Source organism: Diprion similis, chromosome 7, assembly GCF_021155765.1.
Source record: "Diprion similis isolate iyDipSimi1 chromosome 7, iyDipSimi1.1, whole genome shotgun sequence".
NCBI lineage: Eukaryota > Metazoa > Arthropoda > Insecta > Hymenoptera > Diprionidae > Diprion > Diprion similis.
In genome coordinates, this window is record NC_060111.1 from 812,483 (window position 1) to 824,869 (window position 12,387).

The 12,387-nt window shown below is 44.0% G+C and overlaps 3 protein-coding genes across 5 annotated transcripts in view; all 3 read right to left on the reverse strand.

Annotated features, from left to right (window-relative positions):
- LOC124408205 (acyl-CoA Delta-9 desaturase-like) overlaps positions 1-12,387 on the reverse strand; it is a 354,733-nt gene that overhangs the window by 184,083 nt on the left and 158,263 nt on the right. The gene's annotated exons all lie outside the window — the stretch shown is intronic.
- On the reverse strand, positions 655-3,188 carry LOC124408201 (UDP-glucosyltransferase 2-like). Its single transcript, XM_046884953.1, has 5 exons — positions 2,721-3,188; positions 2,116-2,535; positions 1,804-2,035; positions 1,489-1,714; positions 655-1,420 (listed from the first exon to the last, which is right to left on the reverse strand). Exons 1-5 carry the CDS (start codon positions 3,171-3,173, stop codon positions 1,138-1,140), a joined length of 1,614 nt encoding a protein of 537 aa, XP_046740909.1. The 5' UTR covers positions 3,174-3,188; the 3' UTR covers positions 655-1,137.
- On the reverse strand, positions 10,296-12,257 carry LOC124408207 (lipid storage droplets surface-binding protein 2-like). 2 transcript variants are annotated; one of them, XM_046884967.1, is made up of 5 exons: positions 12,224-12,257; positions 11,858-12,058; positions 11,289-11,671; positions 10,887-11,172; positions 10,296-10,791 (listed from the first exon to the last, which is right to left on the reverse strand). In XM_046884967.1, the coding sequence occupies exons 3-5, from the start codon at positions 11,631-11,633 to the stop codon at positions 10,562-10,564; spliced, it is 861 nt and encodes a 286-aa protein (XP_046740923.1). In that variant the 5' UTR covers positions 11,634-11,671; positions 11,858-12,058; positions 12,224-12,257; the 3' UTR covers positions 10,296-10,561. The 2 variants fall into 2 exon arrangements, with proteins under 2 accessions (XP_046740923.1, XP_046740922.1); XM_046884966.1 differs by having other exon boundaries at positions 11,941-12,058; positions 12,224-12,256.

Consider the following 12,387-nt stretch of genomic DNA (forward strand, 5'->3'; position numbering starts at 1 on the left):
TACCTTCAAGTTGTACCGAGCTTCACGAATAATCAGGGGAATTTATTAGATCCGCACCAAGAGAAAGGTTCATAAGGAAAAGGTCACTGTGGTCCTGTGGTAGGTCGTCAGTCGAATCAATAATTTGAAGGCATCTCGCATCTCTCGTATACCTGCGCCAAACAAAATCGTTGTAATAACGCAATCAATGTGCGCCTGTGGTTCCTTGCCGGATAGCTGCGGTCCGTGGAAATGATGAGAGGAACGGGGGTAGGGGGTGGAGGGGGAGGGGGTGGGTTCCTGCGGAACGTTGGAATAGTAGGAGCGCCTCGGGCTGCGTAGTTCATTGCCTGCCGTTCAATCCTTGATTAAATATCCTGCGGAGAGTCGGTGCTGCAGATCGTACTGCTTAAAATTCCGCGTTCAAACCGGCGACGAACTCGATTCGCCTTCGAACGATCGGCGAATTCCGTCGCTCGCTGAGCTGTTGTTACAGTCCAATTTTATCCCTATAATGGTAATTAACTCCGATGGGGAGAAATGCTCGCGAATAGGCTGAGGGAGGGAGGGAGGGAGGGATTGAGATGGAGGAAGAGAAAAATAAAGGGAGAGAAGAGAGGAGCCAAACACTTTCTGCGATCGTTATATTACTGGATTAATTGAGGACACCGCGCATCTTGACGAGCTGCTTATTCAACTCACATAAATCACAATTTATTCGACAAAATTACTGTACTCTAAAAGTAACGAACTCAATTTCGTTCAACGGTTCCGTGACGAACTTTCGGATGTTCGGATCTTTCGGTGGTGAATGAAGAAAATTAAAATACGATTGAATCTAAGACGAAAGATTCACAAAAGCGAATTTGGGGAACTTTCCTTGTCTGTGAAGTCCCGGTGTGAGATGATACGCGAATTCCATTTCGAAGGGATCCTGCATTTGATGCGGGTATCAAATATTTAGTCGGCGCTTTAATCACTGCTGTTGCTGCTGCATGAATACGAGATACGAGTGCGAATTAATTAGGAGTAAACGCGTTAATTAGTACGCTCGTCGAAGAGCCCTGAGCGGTGTTGCAGAAATCATCGTGATTTCGGGGTGAAATGTAACGCAACGAGACTTTTCATCTTCGTTGTAAAGAAATTCGTCGCGCAATTTCAATTGATCTTCTTGTGGCGAGCCGTTGCTTCGGTACCCGTCACCAATATGGCGAAAAGCTTCTTCACGAAAAGTTGAAACAAGTAGGCAATAACGGCCAAGCCGAGAATCAGGACGGCAAAGACATCGATCAGCGCGATTTGGATCCACGATAAATCCATCGCCGGTGACCTGATATTCGATCCTCCGTGTCTGACGACGTACTCGACCCAGAAGATCCCGGTGTCCAACGGGCTCATCGGTCGGTCCCGAAATTCGGCGGAAATCTTCTTCGCCGCTGCCCTGAAAAACGGTCGTCGATTAGATCCGCGTCAGCTCATTGAAACTGCGTTTACACCAGGAATAGTTACATGTATGAGGGGTCGCCGAGGACCTTCTCAAAGGCGGCGTCGATCTTTTCCTCGGTCATATCGTTGTGGAGCAGCGCCACAGCGACGTTCTTATTGACGTAACGAGCCACGTTTAGGGGCTGATCGGAGAAGACAGGCACCCCTATCATCGGGACGCCGCAGTAGATGGCCTCCTGGGTCGACATCAGACCTCCGTGGGTGAAGAAGACGCGAGCATTCTTGTGAGCTGCGGTTGAGGTGGAAATATAAAACAGGGTAAGTCAACAAGGTGATAAAACCATGGCCAAAAGCAATGGGCAAACCCCGTCATCTTACAGAGAACACCGAGCTGCGGAATCCACGAACGGACCAACACGTTGCTCGGCAAACCGGGTGGCAGTTCATCGGGTTTTGCTATTTTCATCAGCACTCTAACAGGCGCCAATTTTCCCAAGGATTTGTAAAGCGCGTGCAAAATTTCTGCCGAAAATGACTCGATCTTAAGCATCGAGCCAAAGGATACGTACACGAAGCCGTCTTTGCTCTGGTCCAACCACTCTTGCAGGTCCTGTAAGGACGAGTCAAATGTTCCGGTGATGAAAGAATGGACCGTTAGGTATACGTGAAACGTCGAGGATAAGAACTTACGTGAGGCAACGGGTCGATTTCTTTTGGAATATGGATTCCTCCGACCTCGACAACCGCCGTGGTGAATGGCCTGACGCCGTTCAAACTGTAGTGAGAATTGACGAGGATCAGAGAGACGTTTCTCTCGGCTTCTCTGACTCCGAGAGCATGCGGGCCGAGGTGTTTCCTTATGATCTCATCCTGGTCTCTGGTGTAGTAGTAAAACTGCATCTTTTTACTGATCAAGTCCAAAGTGTTGGTCATCCGTTCCCAAAAATTCATGGGCGCCATGAGATTTGAGAAAACTCCGGGCACGTAGGCCGGGTTATCGGGGTTCGCCACGAAGTCGCTCGACCACGGCCACATCGGAGATGTCACGATTGCCACCACCGGAACCTTGAAGTGCTGACCCAATGCCAGGAAACAGTGGGCAGCCAAGACCTCGAAAATTCGGGCCGAGCTAGTTATCAATAGCCTTTTATAGTTCTATTAATCGATACTAAATAATATCAGTAAAACACTGATCGCTCTCTAAAAAACGGTCCCATTAGCAAGATGAATAATATTTTCCTATACAGTACATAATAAATCGTAGACTGTTTATGAAGCTCGGGATTGAAACCTACCTCGCCGATGAGGAGGTCGTAGGGAGGATCCTTCGGAGGGTTTTTAATCAGCTTCTTCAACTCGGGGTGGTCCATAAATTTGCAAAGTTCAGCTCCGAAGGTGGATGTGAGAAATGGCACGACGGGTCTATCCAGTGCAGTTGCCTTCACGTATGCATATGTCAAATTATTCTGTAATTTCGGGATTGAGGGGTCGTCCAAGTTTATTATGTCGGTGTAATTCTTGACGGGCTTCTTCAGCGGGAAGTGTCCCACAACGTCAACCTGGTGGCCGCGATTAGCCAGCCCCTTGCAAAGTGCCTCGAACATGATGGCGTGGCTCTTTGCGTTGTAGGGAAGTATACTCAATATCCGGTACCCTCTGACCTCCGATAGGGTCGATAAAATGTAGAGAAAAATCGTAAAACACAGCCGCCCTTTCACCCCAGCACCTTTACAGAACCGTAAGATCATCTTTGACTATTCGATGTGCAGTCAAGCGCGTTACTGAATTCAAGTAGACGCATAAAAAACCCCGAACCAGGAGACCTTGATAGCCTGTTTCAAGCCATAATCGTACAGGCGTTCTAATCTGCAAATACGCAACGCAATTGAATGGTGCGATTATCTAATCCGATTATTACCGAACAACATTTCTTCATATCTCAATCAGCCAAGGTTCTTATATCGCCGATGAGCCCCCTCCCCCCGCTGCCCCTCGCCCCTCTTACGACATTAACCCGAGAAATCTTCCACTCCCTCTCATTGTCAGTGTCGTGACGCAACATTAATCTTCGATTTTTACTCTCATATCTCTGACTGCAGCGAGTATAAATTTAACTCCTTGATATCAAACCAAATATAATGATGAGATAACTCGATATTATATTTTCATCACTAAATGCACGAACAGTAGAAGAAAAGAAGAACTGAGAAGAAGAAGTCCGAGAAAAAATTATCTATCCTCTATTCGCCCGGCTGTTTCACTCGAGAATATATTCTTACCTATCCAGTCCCACTTTTTCCTCCCCTACATATCAAAGCTCGGAAGTTGCGACAGAGGTGCACGATTGCTCTTTGCTGTTCGAATAACGTGCGTCGTTGTTTCACAGGAAATGTGGCCGAGCTCGCGGTTATCACTTTTGAGGTCCTGACCCCATTGCCCTCGCTGACGGGAAGGCTAGGCCCATAAATAGACGTGATTAGAGGGCGAGCTTAGCGGAGCCGCGAAGCTTCGCCGCGGGGTCCCGTCCCGGGGATGACGCGTAAGCTCATTACTTCCACAATCCAGCAAGAAAGGAGTTTCGCCTTCCGGCCCGTCCGAGGGAAGCCCTCAACCCTGGTTGGGGCCCCGAGTCTGGCTATGGCTACGAATTCACGCCGCGTTCCCGTCCGTCTCCTTGTCAGCCCACCAATTCTTTCTTTGACCCACGTACTTGATTTACACTTTCTCGTATCAGATCACGTCTGTTGGTACATCTTCCGCGTCGTCTCGACTTTCTTGTCGGACGAGCCTCGGAGCGGCCAATTATTCAACTTCTTTCTTTTCATTTAAAAGCATCTGGACGGATTGAAATTTGGGCAGTAGGGGGATTCGTTGAAGGTACCAGACGCGTCTCGTTGAGGAAAACCATTTCCGACAAAATTTTTTCTTTCCAGGAATCTGATAAAATCTTGAATCTGGTACATAAAACTTCCATTTCGGGAGAACGTAGTACTTTTTTGCTGCTGGAATAGCAAATGTTTGGAAAGTCATGGATTCCAGGATAATTCCGAGGCCTGAAACTCCCTTTTGCGTTTGTTTGTAAGCCACGGGCGTCCCGAACGAGTATTTCATCCCTCTTGTCATCCCCGACGAAAATCTCGTATCGCAGTTTACCCGCGTGATTCCTTCCAAGACTCTAAATGGACAAGTTGCTGTTGCAGCTATTGCATTTGTGAAAATTGTACCGCGTGTCCACGTATAATAAACAGGATTAATGCCTTGTTCCGGGCTTAGCTTGCAGGCGTCGCTCGAGGCTGAACTCCCCCGTAGGAACCGGGCGCATTCCCTACCCGAATAATCTCGCTATTAACAACATCCCAAGAGAACTGTTTGCAACGTTAATGATGAGCCCGACAAATCCAAGGGTGAAACTCCGGCACTTCTCTTTTTGGAGACCGCGGTTCTATTGCCTCAAAGAAACTCTGGCTGGTCAGCAAATTACAATTGCATATATATACAAAAACGCAGTCTTGCAAACTTTTCACGTATCAGCATCCGCCCTCCGGTCAAATATGTTATACCTTCCGCCAGGATTCTTTCGATTCGGCACATCTTCGTGGTGATATTTTTATTTCTCATACATCACGTCATTTCCTTTACCTGCGTCGTATGTCGAAGAAGAGGTTCAGGCTCATCAGGCATAACGATTCGTCCAATGTAACGATAATCGATTCCTCGCACGCATATTTGCAATAACAAATTTTGCAGTTGTAATAATATTCTCGAACGAGGAAAATACTTAGTTCGCAATGAGAAATGGATTTTTCTTTTTCGACACTCGTGTTTTACTTTACATCGCGTGGCTCGGGTTCTGAAGCTGAAACGAGTTAAGGTTTGAATTGCAGCTCGCAATTTAAGGTAGAAATATTTACTCAAATTACCAAACAAGTTAGGAATAATTTTGCAGCATGGAAACTTTGGGTTTATTTCTAAGCTTCAGCAGCAAAAGAGTCGCAAGTCGAGCGTCAGTCAGTATCGAGGATCGATTTTCGTAAAAATTGAGTGCTGCTCGTAAAACCTGCGAGACATTCGTACTCCGATTTCGCAGGATAAAGTCACGTCGTTTGTGACTCTGAGGGATTACTCGTCCCTTGGCCATCGGGCTACCCGGAGACGCAACTAATGCTCCTCTGAGCTGGGCTAAAGGCGAAGGGGCGAGTCGACGGAGTCTCGGAGTGCACCCTGGGAATTTGGTCCGGTATATCGACGGAAGGATAATAAGAAAAGGGAGAAGAGGTAGAAGGAGAGGGTGAGTAGTGGAGGGCTGAGGCGTTCTAATTGCGGTATAAAAAACAGTGTGCTTTTCTAATCACCGGCGAAATTCGAGATTGGAAAAAAATTTAAACTAAAACCCTGCTTACAACAATATAGGTCGATTGAAAATAAATTAGAAGGAGTTTCATGTTCTCTGTAGAAGATATTTCCTTTTATTTGATTCTCATATATTCATTCGTTCATTCATCTGTTAAATCATTTGCTTATACAGTACATAAATTATCAGGCAAACGGTGAATAAAGTAAAATTGTAAATGTAAATCGTTTCTCTTCAGGCATAATGGTATAAATAAAACGTCTTTCCTTAGTTTAAATTGTACATATTAAATCGTCTCTCTTTAATTTAAATTATCTCTGCTCTCTGTAATTCATTTTTAAAAGTTTCACGATGAAATCCGTACCGATTATGTCAACTTAACTGGCTCAAATACTTTTTGGTGCTTCACAATCGAGGATTTCCAAGTGGCGACAGGTTCGTTTACAATGTTTAGAATATTTTTAAATTCCTTAAGAAACGTTTCAACTTGTCAAGATCTCATTTCACTTTTTATTTCACAATCTGAAGACCCTTCGTGTGAAAAGTTTATATTAAACGTCGTACTTGAAAAAAAGCTTAGCAGAGAGAAAGAGAGAAAGCTCGTTTTCGATAAGAAAAGTGTAAATCGACGAAGACAGACACCACGTGATGGAGTCAAAAAGTAAATTCCAATTGTAGTAACAATTCGCTTTTACGCGGGCATATTCGAATCGTCACATGCTTGCCCTTTCTGTCCCCTCGACAAATTTCCACCTCACGTAGGCGGGGGTTTAACAAATAGTAGGGTAATTTTTTCCCCGCTCGAATTCGCTCTACGGTGATAGAGTGAAATGCGTTTGACACCGATTTACACAGGCTGGAATATTCCGGGCACTCAATTGTGGAACAGGATCCGTAGTCGTCCGGATTGTCCTGTCAAGGGGTTTGCGATCGCGTGGGAGCGGTGAGATATGTCGGGCGTTGACTGGCAGGAGTGGCAGGTTCCGATCAATTTTTCACCTTCTCGTTTTTCCCGTCAGGATATTTTACCGCGTGTCAAAGGATCCGTCCCGAGGAAAATCCCGTCTTAATGCTCCCTGGATGCAGACGCGAGTCTTGCGTTCAACGCGTCGAGTTTAAAAGTGTGATGAATAATAAGCTGGCCAGATCTTATCCGTCCCACTGTCAACAGCCATCTAATATCCTCGTACAACGTGGCGGGTTAATTGCAGGTGCAGGAACGAGCTCTCCAGGGCCTTGGTTTAACTTTAAACGGAATTTTTCCAAGGGGTTTAAACGCCGCGAGGCTGCACAATCCTTAAGACTGATGGATTTTTCTTAGCCATCGCGGAAAACAATAACGACGAGATTGCGACCGATTGCAATCTCTCCCCCCCCCCCCCCCTCCCTCCCCCGACCCGCAGATCGTCCAGGATCTCCTCTCGGACACCTAAGGTGCGGAATGAAGACGGAATAACGCGGGGTAGTGCGGAACAGTGTTGCCCATGGTGGGTGCGAGACCCGGGGCGAGAAACAGGGGGAAGCACTTTTCATTACGCATTGTTATGTACCTGTTTATATACCTTCAACCACGCGACCCGAGTTACGTGGGGGTGTGAGGGCTGTGAGGTACATACCTACCTACTCGTTAAAATTTTCTCGATGATAAAATGCCGATTTGAATTTATGTTTCGGGATGCTGGATGCAGCGGAGAGAAACACGCTCGTGTTTTTAAAACGCGATTACGTCGATTTTGCTCGCCTTCTGCCCAACGGCGCGGGACGGAAACGCGTTGAAAATGTACCTACAACTTGGGGGTGGGAAGGAAACGAGTCGAGCGAGCGAGAGAAATGGGCCAAGTAACGCCGAAAGTTGTATACCTGCGTCGCAACATTTTCTAATTAAAAGTAAATATAAAAATCTCTGCTGCGAAGTTCGTGTCCGTCGGGTCAAAGAGGGTCGTTTGCTGCACCCTCTTGGCGGTGCCAACTTTTTCGACGCATTTATTTTTCACATCGACGTGGCGTAGGAGAGAGGTTGCCTGAAGCCAGACTCGTCAGGTGAGAGCACGATGCGAAAATGAAAATAAAAGAAAATAATTAATCAAAAAAAAAAAAAAACGAGGGTGGAAAAAGGAGGGGAAGCTTTTTTTCATTTTTTCAAAATCACCGGAATCAAGATATTAATGTGTTATCAGAAACGCCCTGCGGAACTATTCCGCTATCACTTTGTTATCACTAAAATATTTCTGAAATTTTTTCTTTCGCCAATTTTCATGGGGCAGATTTTTCAGCAAACTTCAGAGAGACAAATTTCGATAATCGTATTTCGATCTGCAGTGCTGTGGAGTTATTTTTTTCTGCCGACGCAGCTGAGTATTCGTAAAAAGAAGAAGAAGAAGAAGAAAAAGAAGAAGAACTTGTTTCCTACGTCAAAGAAGAGGAAATAGATTGGACGAATTGCGATTTTCGAAGAGAGAAAATTGATCCCGTTTGTAGAATAAGTATATCTGAAAGATGCATATGTGTCCGCCTGCGTCTGCTCCGGCAAAGTGGAAAGTACGAGGCAAATGTAAGCCGGTAAACAGGAATATATAGGTACCTATATAGGTACAAGGTAAAAGGACGACGGCGGACTTTCTTGAGAATTTGGAAAATCTCATTTGGCCAGTTCCAGAGTGGAAGAGGGATCGAAGCGGAGAGCGGCCGGAGTGGAATGAAGGAACGAATTTACCTCGTCGCGGGCGACTCGCGATTTATTGAACAAAACTTACATCCCATTATAATTTGCATTGCAAACAAGATATGCGAAAAGACAAATCAGATTTTTGTCAAAATCCTTTCCATTCAGACAAAGTTAGTCACTCATCGTTTTCATGTATCTACGACTGATTTCAAGATAACGATGATTTCAAATATTTCAACAGATTTCCAAAGATTACAAAAAATTTTAGAAGATTACAAGTGACTTCAGATAATTTCGCATTATTCGGAGAACTTCGAAAGATATCAAATGATTACTAGAACTTTCAGAAGATTTGAAGAAAATTTCTAAGGTAAGAAAAACTTGGAAATATTTCAGGAGAGATTAACTCCTCGGGATGTATAAATTTTTCGTTAGGACTGATATAATTTCTGAAGAGAATCCGCGAGCATGGAACCACGCTGCTGCGCTACCGCACACATTGCACAGCAAATTCAAATGCGACAGCTGCTATTTCACTTCCAGTGCATTAAATCCGCTACCGCTCACCGTCGCTTTCTGCCGTTCAACATTTTGCATGATTTCACGTGTCGGTGGGCTTCACCGCATAATAAGCAGCGGCTCCGCGCCGGTTTTAATTATTATACAGGGTCGTACACTGGCGAGATGAAAAAACAACAAAACAGGTAAAGAAAAAAAGAAAAAAATGGGAAAAACCGAACGATCACGAAAAACAAGGGAAATTTTTTTGTTTTTTTGTTTTTTTTTTTTCAAACAAACCAAAAGAAGAAAAATAGAAAGAACGAAAAAGAAACACGGGACTGTGTGTGAATTTATAAGCAAGCATCATGCACAGACGCGACGTATTTTATCTCTGGTGAAATTGGTATCTTCTGTTAAAATTTAGCCTGCATCCACATTTCTATTCCATTATTCAATTAATCAATTACATATTATTATCTGCTTTGCTTTTCTCCCTATATAAGACCGGAATACAATCCCTACATCGGCGGTAACAGTTACGTAGGGGATGAATTTGTCATCCCTACCCAAGTTCACCCCCGTTCAATATTATACCTCTGTATATAGCAGCGGTGCATTAGAGGGTTGAAAATTATCGGTTAACTACCGTGCGTTATACGTATGTACATACGGTGATATATAATACGTTATTTGCATGTATGTATTTACGTGGTGTGTGACCACGCGTATCGATGTGTCTATTCATGCCATGGATGTACACAGGTTCGCAGAGTGCAGAGGAAATTCGAAACGCTGCATTAGCGACGACATGCGGATGCTGCGAGGCGCGTTATGTGAGAATTGAAATTCTCCGACTTCGCGGTTAATGCAATGTTTTCATTAATTGCGTGATTTTGAAAAGGAATTGTGGAATTTTAAAAGTTCCTGCGAAATTCGCCAAGACGAGCGCCGTTTGTAATCCTCCTTCAACACGTATTTAGTTTTTATATTTCAATCATTCCACAGGCGACACACGCTCCCGTCAGTCTTCTTGACGTCTGGCGCATCATGTATTCTAGTCGAGTATTGCTTTGTGGTTGCGTGTGCTCCGAATCGTTGGATTCTGATTGTGATTGACGCCTGAAGAACGGAGCAGGTACGCTGCAGATTCTATTAGCAAATCCCCTACCACGTACGTTCAAATCTACGCAAACTTCACATCACCGTGCCGGATCGTTTCAGAACTTTGCAATTCTCGACATTTTTGAACTCATAGTTGTTGGCCGTAATGCGATAAAATAGTTAGACGTTTATTAGAAAAATTATATTAATATCATGTTGCACAAACTCAATATTTTCAATCACACACACGCATACATGTTACGTGTAAAAAAAAAAAAAAGTCGATGAGTATTTTTTAAACATTAAATAAATAAATGAATTAATGAATAATACGACTGTCAGAGTCATGGGATTTCAAAATCACTTCTCACCCACCGGTAATCCGCGGATAAACGAATTTCTAAGAAGGCAGGTACATGGGGATGGAAAATTATTTCTCGTCACAAGAACGCGCATTTTATGATCCCCGAGAAGACGAGTTAAAAATTAGAATAATAAAAACGGGTCGGTGGTAACTGTTAAAAAGAATAGTTAAGAATCTTCAAAAAAACTGTCAAAAATATTTCTAATACTTTAACGACTTGTATGACGACTAGAGCGTATAAAATAAGTACGATTATTTCGATCTTGTACATGTGCTGCAATCTGTCCATAAGGGCAAAGTAGATTCTGCGAGAGGCTCTGCTGCTGAACTCGCTCAACCTCAGCATCGTGTGATGCAGATTGTCGTGCTCCGTGCATCCATCGTCTGCAATGAAAAATAATTCATAGCAGTTTCCGAAGGAATTTACAGATCGTTGATATTCAAATGAGGATCGGATTGACTCAACGGCCAGATTTTACCCGCATCGTAGAAATCTTCTTCCTCTGGTGCCGGCAAGTACTTGTCTAAAAGGAGCTTGGCCATCTCGGTGGTATTGTCTACCGTTTTCAATATCGTCACACCGGTCTCGGTAGACATAACTCGATCCGCTTGTTCCCAACTGTACGTTCTCAGATAATGCACTTTGTAATTTGTACGGATCTTTATCACGCTTACATAATCCTCAGTTTCCTCCTTCAGCTCCTTCAGTGTTCGGACCGCCGGCTCGATACTCTCCAGCATGATCAGCTTAGTGCGATCGATAATCTGAATTCGATAATGAGAATTAGTATAACTAACACGATCGATGACTCAAAAACTTGGATAAAGTGGAACTGTAATAAATCAAGATAGGAAGATTAATTATACCAAATGAACCTCACTTGCTTCGGGTCTTCTTTTATGATCGGTAATTTCACTCGAACAAAATCAATGCCTTGACACAGAGTCTGGTCCAAATTAAAAATGGGTTTCTCCATGAGACGAGCGACGGGTGTACAAGTTTTTTCAACGACGAGGCAGACGACATGCTCGACAGTATCCAAGGCGCGGTGAACCACGGTGTTTGCACCTTTGACACGGCTATAAATTTGTGCCGATTTATCCCAGAGATAATGAACGCTTGGTATTTCCAGCGCTCTATCCAATGCCTGAATTTTGTAGGACCCAGTCTTTGTCGCCGCAGTGGACTCCTCGCATCCTGCATTTTCTTCCCAAATACGATCCATGCCTTGATAATTTTCACTGCCGTTAGAATTCTCGGGACCTTGAAAGGGGGAAACAAACGAACGTCAACTATGAGTGATATCGAAAACTACAGACGGAGGAGTATTTCGTAACGTGTATCGACGGTGACGAAGCGTAGATAGATTCAAAGCAGTTTAAAATGGACAATACTCCTAGACACCAATGACAAGATTATGAAATACTGGCCTGATTTCTTCTCACTCACCAAGTACACTCTGGCTATTGTTCGACAGATCTAACGATTCTCAAGTTTGTTTTATCTATCGACGTAGGCCGATGCTTGTGTACCTTGATCTCTGACGCAGCTCCTTCCCGATAAATACAAATTTTTATTCATCGGGGTTACGGGGTTTCCGCGTCGTGTCGGTTCATCGATCGCCCGCCCACGCAACGTCAAATCTGTAACCTACAAATTCATGGTTAGCCTAAATTCACCGACGAGTAAATGGCGAGGATGGCTTTACAATGTTTATTATGAAAATGCTTGTTTCACCGAAGATGTTTTCAACCGTAATTAGATACTCTCACGTGTTTACATTTACGTAACAAAATTTTAAAAGTCAAAACTCACGCCAATCCTGCATTGTTGTTTTGACAGTTCGGAAACGTAAAAGGAGTTGAGCTGATTTTCGATATAGGTAGCGAATGTCCAATATAATCTAATTTCCTCCGCTTTCCGACAGAAAATAACATCACTGATGTACGATACGTCAGCTGTAGATAAGTTACCGACAG

What these genes read in the sequence shown, in the direction of transcription:
- LOC124408201 (XM_046884953.1), bottom strand. Translation starts at nt 3,173, where the DNA reads ATGATCTTACGGTTCTGTAAAGGTGCTGGGGTGAAAGGGCGGCTGTGT. An exon ending in ACGACCTCCTCATCGGCGAG is followed by an intron (nt 2,536 to 2,720) that starts GTAGGTTTCAAT and finishes CGAATTTTCGAG; the next exon opens with GTCTTGGCTGCCCACTGTTT. An exon ending in TCCGCAGCTCGGTGTTCTCT is followed by an intron (nt 1,715 to 1,803) that starts GTAAGATGACGG and finishes CCTCAACCGCAG; the next exon opens with CTCACAAGAATGCTCGCGTC.
- LOC124408207 (XM_046884966.1), bottom strand. Translation starts at nt 11,989, where the DNA reads ATGAATAAAAATTTGTATTTATCGGGAAGGAGCTGCGTCAGAGATCAA. An exon ending in GAGCTGCGTCAGAGATCAAG is followed by an intron (nt 11,672 to 11,940) that starts GTACACAAGCAT and finishes CCCCCTTTCAAG; the next exon opens with GTCCCGAGAATTCTAACGGC. An exon ending in TAAAAGAAGACCCGAAGCAA is followed by an intron (nt 11,173 to 11,288) that starts GTGAGGTTCATT and finishes TATCGAATTCAG; the next exon opens with ATTATCGATCGCACTAAGCT.